The sequence below is a fragment of the Palaemon carinicauda genome, chromosome 1 (genome assembly GCF_036898095.1).
Source record: "Palaemon carinicauda isolate YSFRI2023 chromosome 1, ASM3689809v2, whole genome shotgun sequence".
NCBI classification, from domain to species: Eukaryota; Metazoa; Arthropoda; class Malacostraca; order Decapoda; family Palaemonidae; genus Palaemon; species Palaemon carinicauda.
Window position 1 is genome coordinate 274738115 of NC_090725.1, and position 12716 is coordinate 274750830.

Here is a 12716-nt window from a genome sequence, read left to right on the forward strand (position 1 = left end):
TACCATACATTTCCATGCTTATTTGTTTTACAGCTGATTATAGAATAAATTTGTCAAAAAGTTGCTTTATTTTCCAATATATTTCCCTTTAAACAACCAAAATATTTTTTCCATTCATTATCAAGTTACTATAGAATAATTTTTGAGAAATTTATTCAATGTAATTTTCTCTAAAATAATGATAAAGCACTGTGATTTTGTTTAAAAAAAAAAAAGAATTTGGGTTCAAGCCATATCGTCCTGATGGAAGTTCCTCTAGGCAGCTTTCTATTTGGGATATTTCCTGCCAGTGATATACCAAAGAATTTTACCTTTAGAGGTATCACAGGGTTACTAACCCTGGAGCGAATATCCCGAAAGATATCGTGTATGTAACAGGGACGTGTTTAAAATAACCACGGCTATCCTTCCCGGAATAGAGTTAACCTTGTCTCAAAGGATATGGGATAGAATTGGATATTTGGGAGAGCCGTTACAACAACGATCTCAGTGTGTTACTGTAAACATGTTCGCTGGTTCGCCATTCCTTCTTGCAGCACCATCTTGCTTTGGGAGTTTTCTGCTTATTTTACAAGTTTTTGTGTGATTCTGGACTTATGGATGCTTCTGCTTCTATATTGGTTAAGTTGAGTACCTTACCCTTTTTTGGTGGAGAATGTCGCTTTTTTTGTGCAATGCATCTGTTTTTTGTCTCAAAAGGTGATCTTATTTTCATCATGTGGAATGATGTTACTACAGTCATACCTCTCCTCATAAAAGAATCTGCTTACAAAATTTTCCCTCTGCGAAACGAGATGTGAATATTTCCTGACTCGCATTACGAAAAATGTTTCATATGAAAAGAGATTTGCCAGCCAGACTGAGAATAAAAGTCACCCACTAACAAAACTGAAGAAAACATGTTGTTTACTCAATAGAAAATGAATCTATCTGCAGTAAGGGTAACTATAATAGCACAGTACATATGGTACTGTATATTTTGTATATGTACTGTATTTTACAGTAAGTATTGTATTATATACCATTTATTATTGCATTGTGTTCTAATAACTATACTTAATTTACAGGTATTTACAGTTAGTTCAGGTATATTGAACGCTTCAAATGTATTTGGGTGTACAGAATCATTGTGGTTATATTGCAGCCTTATTATAAAATTTAATGCATTTTTTTATTTTTTTGCAGGGTTTGGAACGAATTAGGCAATTTACATGTAAAATGTGACTCGTAACACAAAATTTTCACGAAACGAGAGCCACTCCAGAATTAATTTTACTGGGGTAAAGATCTCTTCTTATAAGCACAAAAATCTAAATATTGTTGCACCAATTTTGTTACATTTATATATGCTTTAGGATATAATAAAAGATTGTACCTCTTTTTGCATTGCCTTTATATGGACCTACTATTCTTAAATAAAACGTAGTGTACCTCTATTTTTTAACCCTCCTTTTTACAGGACTATTGCTAAGTCAGTGTGTGTTTTTACAAAGGTGCTTTCTTCACAATTTTTCTGTGATGATAACTGTTTGATTTCATTACAGTTTACTAAAACTTTCATAGTCCACTCATAGAGTTAGACTGTTGCCCCAAATAGCTATACAGTACTGTATTTGGAAGTGAAAAACACACCATCATCCGATACACTAATCATGAAATAATTTTAAATCTTCTATAATTAGTGAGGTTGACACTAAAGAGTATGTATGTGGTTAGAATTAAGTTGCCACAACTGAGAATTTTTAATTTTCTGGTAAACTTCCATCAGGATAACATGGCTTAAGCACAAAAATGGGATTTTGACATAGGAAAAATCTATTTTTGGGTGAGATAGCCATGTCATCCTGATGGACTCGCCCATTACTTTTCATCCCCTCCCAATTCTCAGTGTGAGGCCATGTTTCTCAGGATGGCTGCTGCTGGAATGGCAAAACAGCAAACATGTTTACAGTAACACACTGTGATTGGAGTTGTAACAGCTCTCCTACATATATAATCCTATCCTATATCTTTTGAGATAAGGTTAACTCCATTCAGGGAAGGATAGCTGTGGTTGTTTTAATCACATCCCTGTTACATACATGATATCTTTCGGGTATTTGCTCCAGGGGTAAGAACCCTGTGATGCCTCTAAAGGTAAAATTCTTTGGTATATCACTGGCAGGAAATATCCCAAGTAGAAAGCTGCCTAGAGGCACTTCCATCAAGACGACATGGCTATCTCACCCAAAAATAGAATTTTCCTTTGTCAAAATCCCTTTTATGTTCATTGAAGTGACTATGTTAATTCGTAATAATTCCACGATAAATAGCCGTCAAAAGATATAAAACTACTCGTCAGTAATAATGGATTTTACTTTATAAAATGTCATTAAAATATCCATTTGTTTCCTTTGACACAAGAATTACATGTATTCTATAATGTATAAGGTGTACTATAAACAAAAAACTAATGACAAAAGAAACATATTTCTGGCCCATAGAGAAAGAGAGAGACATAATATAAATTCAGTTCATTTGTTGCGTGTGATTGTCACTATGAACTGAATTATTCCTATTTTGGGTAATTTGCGTGGTTGGAAATAGAGACTGCCCATGTAAGAACATGATGAATACTGCGTAGCATGGCAATAAATGGAATAATGACAGTAGGCTAACTTTTACTCGTGAAAACGATGAACAATACTATTATGAAATATATAAGACATGTACTGTAGATTATGATATTTTGTAAAAATTATATGAGAAAAAGTAATAAAAAAAAACAAATCTCGTCGTGTGTTAACAGCTTGCATTATGGGTAAAATGTTTTTATTATGTTGTGGGTGGGACTTGTAGGAGTCAGAGGCAGAGAATTCAACAACACTATGTGTGATTTCAGCACGTTTGTCAACATATAATATAAACTAAAATAAAAATAGACCTTACATAATCATGAATAAGACTAGAATCGCAAGTATTTCAGTTGTTGGTGGGGTGAGATGCAAGGATCCCTACATCTCTAAGGTGGGGATGTCAGGGGGTGTTTAATGCCTCAGGTAGGGAATGTCACCATTGGCTAGAGAGTGTGGTGTGACTTTACTATGGTTACATAAACACAGACTAAAAGAGCTCTTACACAATCAGAAATAAAGACTAAAATTCCAAAGACTTTGTTAGTTGACTGAAGAAAGGAGGAGGAGGGGCTAATAATAGTGAGAGGAGGAAATCTTCGAGTAAAATTTCCCAATGGTGAACTGTGTGTGATATACACCCATGTGCTATACTCTTTTGTAGGACATACAAGTAATTTGAACTCCTTATGGTTTTTATTTGTACCTTAAATTGTAATAATACTAATAATAGTCATATTAATAATTACGTATCCGGACGTCACTGTCTGTATCGCCAGGTATGTTTTTGATGTATGACGTCATCACAGCGAAGGGATTATGAGAGTGAGTCAAGTAAGGTTTGGAGTTATTTCGAGGTGCTGAAGTCAAGGCAATGTGACAGTAGAAAGATTGGTACAGCCACCGTTCTGGGGGATTATTTGAATTGCAAACTATGAGAGAGAGAGAGAGAGAGAGAGAGAGAGAGAGAGAGAGAGAGAGAGAGAGAGAGAGAAAATATTGCAGAAGATAGAACACAGATGCTAATTTGTCCAGATCCTTGAAGAACTACACAAGAAGAAGATTCAAATCAAATGCCTTTTAAATTCTATTATACTGGTTGAATAATCACTTTTTGCATTACAATACCTTTTATTAAATATATAATCCCCTATAGCTGCTCCTATTAGGTAGATCGAAGAATAGCCAGCCAGTGCAACAATCCACTCTCGATTTGCGGTCAGCAGTGTATCCCTTGGTGCATCACTTAACGTCCAGGCTGCACCATTTCCAAGGACGAGATAGGCTTGATGGCAAATACTGATAAGGATACTACAGAGAAAACTCTGGAAGCAAGACAGCCTCCAAATCCACCAAGAACAAGCAAGCTGTGGGATAAAACGGAGATATGTTAGTAACCCGTACAATATTAAAAAAAATACTACAGTAAGTAGATTAATAAACATTACCTTGGGATACTTTAACTAGCCCTGAATCCCAAAAACCCATACAATCTTTAACCATATTAGCAATCTCCTATTTAGGATCCTGGCTTTTCTGACCCACTTGATTCCAGATGGTCATCTTAAATGGGGTCCTTTCCGTCAGTCCTTTGTCAATCTTTGGATTTTGTGGCCATAGAGATTCTTGTAGCTTTATCCCCTCAATGTTGGAAGTACCTCCTTTAGTGATTGCACAGAAACCCTCTTGAAGAGGGTCAGACCTCCGCTCGTTTCTTCTGGATTTCATGTTTGGTCTGATGCATCGGATCAGAAATGTGGTGCACATGCAGGATCAGAGATTGTTTCAGACCAATGGTCAGAAGTAGAAAAGGCTCGTTTTATATAATGGAGGGAACTGAGGGCCATTTGGCTAGGTCTCCTAGCATTCCATGACCATTCAGCAGACTCGGTAGTGGCAGTCTTTCTCGACACGAGACGGTCATCTCTTACTGGAAGAAGCAGGGGGAACTTGGTTAGTCTCTTAATTGAGAGGTCTTCTCAATTATGTGTTGGGCAGAAAGGATGAGGGCATCTTTGGTTCCCCCAGTTCATTCTGGGTCATCTCGACAATCAGGTTCATGGCTAAGAATAGACCCTTTGCCTGGTGGCCAGTAGCGATCAATATGTTCAGCATTCCTCCTCTGAACTTCCAATGTCAGGTGGTTTTCTCTTCTTTTCAGGATCCCCAGAGTCCAGAAGCCAGTGCTCCTCTGCAGAATGAGAAAGGTCTCCAGGCCTACGTCTACCTTTCCTTCTGTCTGAAACTTCCTCAACTAGGCGAGGCCAACATGTCATCTGACTTCGTCCCTTTTTGCTCCTTTCTGGCCCTAGAAGGAGAGATTCCTAGAACTACTGGAGTTCCTCCTAGAATCTCCAATCCCCCTGATTCTATGAAGGGCTCTAAGCACTTCAGCCTCATGCCTGGAGACTGTCAGAGGTTCTCCAGGCAGGAATATTTCTTTTCTACAGTCTCGAATCAGTAAGCTCTAGCTAGACGGGATTCCTCTCTCTGAATTTATCAGACTAAATGGGCGGTCTTTGATGTTGGTGTCAGATACAAAAATGTTCGTCTTCTAAACATGCCTTGTCTAAGATTACAGTTTCTGGTTCATCTCCATCAGACATGGGTTGTGTTTAAGGTAAGACTCCGAGATTTTCACCTCTCATGTTCTCAGGGATTTGGTTTGATCATTTTCCATTGCTTGCCCTAAAGCCCAGAGGTCAATCCTGTCATGGAATGTTAACGAGGTTCTTCTTGCCCTCAGATCTCCTTACAAACTGTTAAAGAAGTTGGATGCCAGAGCTTTGTTGTTAAGATGCTCTTCCTTGTTCTCTTGTTGACTGTCAATTGTGGGTGAACTCCAGGCACTCTGGGGCAAAGTCACAAATGCAGGACAAGATATGATGTTATCTTACCTTCTGGAGTTTATCTTGAAGATGGAGACTATGTCACACCCCCTTTCCAGGTCCTTCCCTTTGTATGCCATGTAGGATTTTGTTGGTAACTGAGAGGATGAATTGGTGTTTGGTCCAGTGAGGGCCTTCTTGATTTACTTACATCGCTTTGTCTATGTTCTAGGTTGTCCTTACCATCTATTTTTGTCTCCTCATCATTCCTCAAGACCGTTGTCTAAGAATGATGTATCCTTCTTTATGAAGGACTTAAATTTCCAATCTGGGAACATTGGCGCTTATGAAGGCCAGGCGCCAAGAGCCCACCGTATCAGGATCTTTGCTACGTTGTTGGCTTTTATAAAGAATGTTCCTGTCACCAAAGTGTTGGAGGCAGCAACTTGGTGGTCCAACTCCGTTTTCACCCCCATTTATTCAAGGGATGTGTCCCAGGTTCTTGGCAACCTCAGATCCTTGGAGCCCTTTTAGTCAGCAGGACAGGGTGTCAGACCGGCAACTTAGTTGTCCCCTTCTCCCACAGTCGGTGTATGTTTTCTTGGATTTTAAATACACAATCATAGAGTTAGGTTTAGGATGCCTTACTCATTGGGTTAATGGGGCTTTGAATGCATAGTTGGGTAAGGGGTTAGATTATATTACATTTAAATTAATGTCCTCTTCAAGATTACTATGGATTTCAGTGCTGAATAGAGGTTAAGTGCTTGACATATGTCCGGCTCCCTCTTGGTGACAGCGTTGCCAACTACATTTTGTCCCTTGCTTCTTATTGTCATTCTTTACACGAGACAAGCAACAATTTGTAGAGTTTGTTCTGGATGTCAGAAACATTGGGCTTCATTGTGATAACCCCCAATGTCATCTGACACCAGAATAAAAGACTGACTAGGCACTCATTCCATGAAAATTAGTTGCCTCCTACTAGTGCCCCTTCCTCTTGGCAACAGCTTCCTTATGAGTAAGGTAGTGTGTGGTAGCTTGATACTCCCCAACGTCTCCTAATACTGTACTAATACAGTAGGCAAGCACAGGAACTTGCTCCAAGAGAATGATTCACCTCCAACTCTATGCCCCTCTCCTCTTGATATTAGTTCTCGAGAGTAGGGCAGTATTTAGTAGCTCTGAGTTCTTGGCCGGTACCTTTGGGATGCAGTGTGATACCCCCTATAGGTGATAGATTTGAGACCAGAAGCCTGTGCTGTCGATACCCTGTGGGCCCAGCTGGGTCCGGGGATGGGTTGGCTAATAGAGAAGTCAAGACATCTTAGTTCTCTCTACCCAAAGGGAAGGGTTAGCTACATCAGCGAATTTGCTCTTGACGCCAGACACGTCACATGGATAACATTCCGTAGTGGTCAGTTTTTTGTGGGGTTAATAAAGGAATATTGCTCTTCCTTTTTCATCAACTAACAAAACTGAATTTATTTGAGTTGCTTCATGTTACGCTCACCTCAGTTTCTCTAGTGAGAAAGGGTTTGGGTCTGGTCTAGTCGCCAGTTGTCGTGCGTCCCGTTTCTGAGCATCGTTCTTGAGCAAGGGAGAGGGAGCCAAGCAAAGTTCAGGCTCCTTCGATTACAGATTGCTTTTCCTTTGGTTGGTGCCTGGTAAGGTAATGAGGGGATGGTCTTTGTCTCTCATAGCAATGGGGTGCTTGTCCTTTTCTGCACCTTTTCTCCAAGTGTCGGGTCGATGCTCCAGTCATGGGGACTAAGCCTCTCTACCAATGGTGAGGGCCTGGACTTGGGTGTGTCCTCCCCATCTGAATTGGTTTTGCTGCCAAACACCTAGCAGACTGACCTTCAACTCTCTCTTGGCCTTCTTTGTAATGGTCTGTTGTTGAACAGGTGAGAATTCTTCATGTTCAAGTTCTGTATTTTCTCCCTTGTTCTTTGATCCTTTTATTCTGTTCCAAAAAGGGAAAATTTCTTCCAGATCCCTCATCCTTGTCAATGTGGAGAATCAGGCTACATAAATTATCCTTAGGTAATGGTTATCAATATGGAATTTTCATGATAAAATTAATACAAATAATACTTAAATCATTTAGCTAGTCCCACCTATCCTTCCCCACATTTGGTATTAAACAACTAACATGAGAGGAGTGAACACTCGGTTCAGCTGACAGTACTGCATTGCCAACAGTGGGACAGAATAGGAGGTGTCAGGGTTGGCAATGTGGTTAAAAATTGGGCAGGTTTTTGGGATTCAGGGTTAGCTAAATTACTCAGGTATGTTACCAAAATTAATTTAGCTATGTTACCAAAATTAATTTTATCATGAAAATTCCAATTTTCACTTTTATGATGATTCATCCACATAACAGTGCCAATTCTGACTTTTCTCTATCAATTAACCACAAAATTATCACTATTGATCTTTCTCGAAAGTAATTTTATCAGCATCATCATCATCATTATCATCATTATTATTATCATTATCATTATTATTATTATTATTATTATTATTATTATTATTATTATTATTATTATTATTATTATTAAAGAGATGGAGATTTACCAGTCTGATGAGTCAAATTTGACTCCTACACAGCTGGCCCTCGGGAGTAATAAAGATGATACCTTATTCAAATAAGTGGTTGGAACCAATAGATTTTCACCTATAGACTTTCTTCTATGCAAATTTACTTTGTCTTAAAGCTTCCTATGACCATCAACATTTTACATTACACATACTATTTTGACCTTGAAACAAAATACATTTGACTTTTGTCATTTGTGATATAAAGGATACAACTTCTATTGGTTAAGCTCAGAAACATAGTGACTCTCCATTCGTCATGATAGCGAAACACCAAATATGTGACATACTTGGTAAGATTCCTTTAGAAAAGGTGACTTAATACTATGTTAATATCTAAAAAGTATTCTTTTTTTTTTGTCACAATGATGTTAGTATTCACATGTACATGTTTAACTGCAAGTACAGGCGTATCAACATATGTCTGCTCTACTAAGTCTATTTTGTATGAAAGCTAACTTGGATAAAAATGACAAATTTGGAGATAATTCTTATTTTTCCTAACTATAAAACCTGAACCTTTTACATGGGAGAGATAAAAGCAAAGCAGGAGAACACAGCAGTTGAAAATTTTATAACAAGATGTAAACAGGTGGCTGGTAATTACTTGGTCAGGAGCAAGGGAGCCCCGCCCCTCTGCTTACTCACTGAGTAGTACTGTACTTTGATTGCAGCTGGAACTTTCTAAGGGGTTAGTAATGGCAGGAAAGTATGAGTAAAGGACTCAGGTTTGTATAGTTAGGAAAAATACAAATTATCTCCTAACTCACTATTTATTCAGGTACAAATACAAACCTTCGTCCTTTATATAGTAGACTCATCCTTAAGTGGGAAGAAGCCCCTTCCAGACTTATGCAGGAACCTTATGCAGGGTTACCAAAAACTCAAACTCTTTTAGTGGTACAGAGCTCTGGTTCCTTTACACCTATTCCAAATATATCAGTCTTTGTTTTGGGTACTAGGCCAACTTTTCCCAATTCACCATGATCCCCAGATCATGATATGACAAGAGGAGTTTGTCCCATTGGAGGAGAATACTGTCCACCAAGTCAGCCAAAATCAACTAATCCTCCAGGTAATGCAGAAGACAAATGCTGTTGGCATGTGCCCATGCTCATACCAGAGTAAACTTTGATAAAGACTTGTTAGGCTGTACAAACACCAGAGCAAAGTACATTGAATTGGTACACTCTGCTCGGCCTAACAAATCGGGCTACTTCCTGGAGCCAGTATAGATTGGATTCTGGAAGTACACACCCTTCAGATTTATCAACATTATGATGTCCAACAGTCTGATCATCTACCTGATGATATCTGAAGTCCTCCATTTTGGATGAAGTTAGTCAAACTCATTCATGTCTGGAAGGTTTACAAGTGGTTTCTTGTCCCTAGGCGCCTTCTGTACAAGAAAAAACCAACTGAAGAAGCTCTGGGAGCCATCATTAACCTCCTGGAAGTGAAATCATTTGAATATGCTTGTGCGTATGTTGAGGTACATGCATGCATTCCAGAGAGTGCCCTTGTGCAGCATGATCTGAACCTCTACCTGGAGGACTATGTCCTTAGCCAATCCCAGGTGGTAAATTATAGGAGACGAAAAGTTGGTGGGAGGTAGAACCTGGACAGAAGCATGTCCACAGTCCACTGTTCCGTCACGTGATAACTGTCCCATACTCCACCAGGGTTGCAGGCATCGTCCCCCAGGTAGCATCATAGGAGGACTGTTACCCCTAGCGGAAGAGTAAATAATTGTATTCTTAGGTGAGAGTTCTGCGTTTCCCTTGGGCGCACGCTGAGTGAGTTACGCATTTAAAGAATGACATGCACATGCTCCTAGAGGTAACAAACTTAGGTGAGAGTGAGCACTCGAGTAAGATAAGCGTGTGCTCAGGTGACTGCGGCCGTTCAGGCGAGAGTCCTGCATTCACCTTGAGCACACTGTGTGCAATTAGTGACATGACATGTTAGTATTGAGCATGTATCCACAAGGGTACGCATACTCACTTGTTGAGTCGCTGAAAAGCAAGCTGATAACAGATCAAGTCTGAAAATCAGTGTTCCAATCTAGTTGGTGAATGTTGATTCAACAGCATTTGCTAGAAGCATATTACTTGTAAATACATGAATGCAAAGAAGAATATGGTATTCCCTCAGAAAAAAAAAAAAAGCTTGTTCCTCCCAATACCATTTCCTTCCAACTTTGAAAAGGTCTGAATCATGGGCAGCATACATGAGAGTTCTGTGTTCACCTTCAGCCAGCCATTAGAGTTGTGGAAGGCATGCTATCATTAAGCATGTCTCAGACCCAAGGACAATGTTCCAAGACACTGCTAATGTCAAAACTGGGAACAAGTGTCCATGAGTATAGAAGAAAATAAGCCGGAAAGCATATAACTACCAAAATCACCACCCAGCAGAAGAATGTCTGTTCTCACTGATGGCTGCTATGAAAGTGGCTACTTACTGAGCAAGCAGAGGGGAGGGTCTTTTCTCGCTCCCAGTCCGGTAATTACAGGCCACCTATTTACACCTCTTTATAAAAGCTTTGACTGCCATATTTTCAGTTTTGCTGTTATCTTTCCTACATAAAGCAAAAAGGTTTCTATTTCTACCGGAACAATAAAAGATTATATGGAAAAGGTAAATATCTTTACCATAAAATAAATTTCACATTATGATTACGTGAATTTTCATGACCATGGCTTCATTAGAAAGGTCAACTTTGACAAACTCCAATTTCAATACATGTATTAGAAAAACTAAACCAAAGACTGACATGGAGTATTTCTGGATCAATATATAGAATAAAACATAACTTTCCTAAATAAGCAATTTTTGTTTCTGAAAAAATTTGTATCATAAACTGAATCTGGAATACTAAACAGAGGTCTTACCTTTACAAATGCTAAGGTGAAGAAAAAGTTAGCATGTAACCCATACTCAGTCACATGATGTTGGTAGTTAGATGCTTTGATTAAAAACAGCCTCAGAAATCCCAAAGCTGTTAGAATTGCACCATCTCGTGCTACAGACCTGTGAGGAAAATTGTCCAAGGTGAGCATTTTTTTAATTCAAGAATGTCCAAAACCAGATTGTGGAGACACTACCTCTGTAAAATAATTTAGTACAATAGGAATTCATAAATTTTTTTTGGCTGCAGTTCTGTAACTTTTGTATGGCATCGGTGACCAGTTAGGGTCAGGGTTGCCATCAGCCACAACCTTATGGCCTGGTGTCCCACATAGCAGGTACAATACAGTAGAATCAAATCTTTATTCCAATACTAAAAACATGAAGTGATCATCACATTTTCACAGAATGATTTAGCACATGTCCATTTATATAATTCTATACGGTGAATAGAGCAAATAACTAAAATGTGTTCATAACTATCAAAAGAGGCTAGTTTGAAATAAGGACAAATACATGCATTTCATGCCTCTCAAAAATCACAAATTTTTAAGTAATTTGTATTTTTCCAAACATACTTACCAAGAACTACTTTCTTAGGAGGTACCTGGAATCTCCTCTTAACCGACCATAGTTTTGTGTAGTTTACCCTACTTCCGTTTTCTGTGAGGACTACCCCAGGCGGAAAGAACGTGCCCTGAGGCTAGTCCCGAGCCAGGTCGCGTGTTAGGTTGGGTCTCGCTCCTCAGTAAGTTCCTGGATGTTAAAAAATCTCTAAGGGTCAGTAAGGCACTCGGGGAAGGAAGGGAGGGCCATTACCCGAAAGTAGTTCTCGGTAAGTATGTTAGGAAAAATACAAATTACTTAAAAATTTGTGATTTGTTCCAACACAGAGACTTACCTCGAACTACTTTCTTAGGAGACTTACACTTTAGGAGGTGGGAGTGTCTTCCTGAACTCTAGAGCCAACTAATCCGGGCGACAAGGAACCTAGGTAGGATACTAGGTTCTAAGATATCCGGAAAACGAAACGTAGGGACACAAACTACGCAAAGAGCTCATGTTAGTGTCTAAGTACTCACCCTTAAAAATTCCACAATGCTGAGTTCTGTGACGAAGTTGAGAAGTCGTGTCTTTTGTAGGCTGTATCTGGGTCTATCTCCGAGTCGGGAAAGGAAAAAGGGACAAGGGTGAAAGGAAACGAACCTGTGTCTCTTGGTTTTGCTACCCACGAATGTACCTGGGGCTTCACTGTCAAATCGCTTGGAGCGCGGAGATGACTGTCCCTATAGAGAACCCGTCTAGAGATTTCCTCAAGCAATCCTTGAGGTAATGAGTTGTGAAGGTCGACTGGCTCGACCAGGTACCTGCTCTAAGGATCTGGGCCACCGCCATATTCTTTTCAAAAGCCAGAGAGGTACTTAGACCCCTAATGTCATGGGGCCTGGGATTACTTGTCAGGGGAAGACCCGCTTTGCTATAGGCCCTGACAATCACATGTCTTAGCCAATAGGAGATGGTATTCTTAGATACCTGCTTTTTCGTTGTACCCGTGGAGACAAAAAGGTTTTTGATACCAGGGCGGAGATTAGCCGTCCTCTCAAGGTATTTCCGCACGGCTCTGACGGGGCACAACTTCAAATCTTCTGGATTCCCTGTTCGAGGAATCGCTGGCATTGAGAAGCCTTCGAACTTAGGGTCCCATACTGCTGGATTCTGTGTCTTTGCTACAAAAGAAGGGACGAACTTGAAGGAGACCTCACGC

General features: G+C 39.5%; 1 protein-coding gene across 3 annotated transcripts in view; it reads right to left on the reverse strand.

Moving 5' to 3' along the window:
- Positions 1–12716, reverse strand: part of LOC137656568 (uncharacterized) — a 73710-nt gene that overhangs the window by 2120 nt on the left and 58874 nt on the right. For all 3 annotated transcript variants that reach the window (XM_068390743.1, XM_068390752.1, XM_068390746.1), the window contains 2 exons: positions 10936–11074; positions 3741–3979 (listed from right to left, as the gene is read on the reverse strand). In XM_068390743.1, the coding sequence (XP_068246844.1) occupies positions 3741–3979; positions 10936–11074 (378 nt within the window). The remainder of the gene's footprint in view (positions 1–3740; positions 3980–10935; positions 11075–12716) is intronic.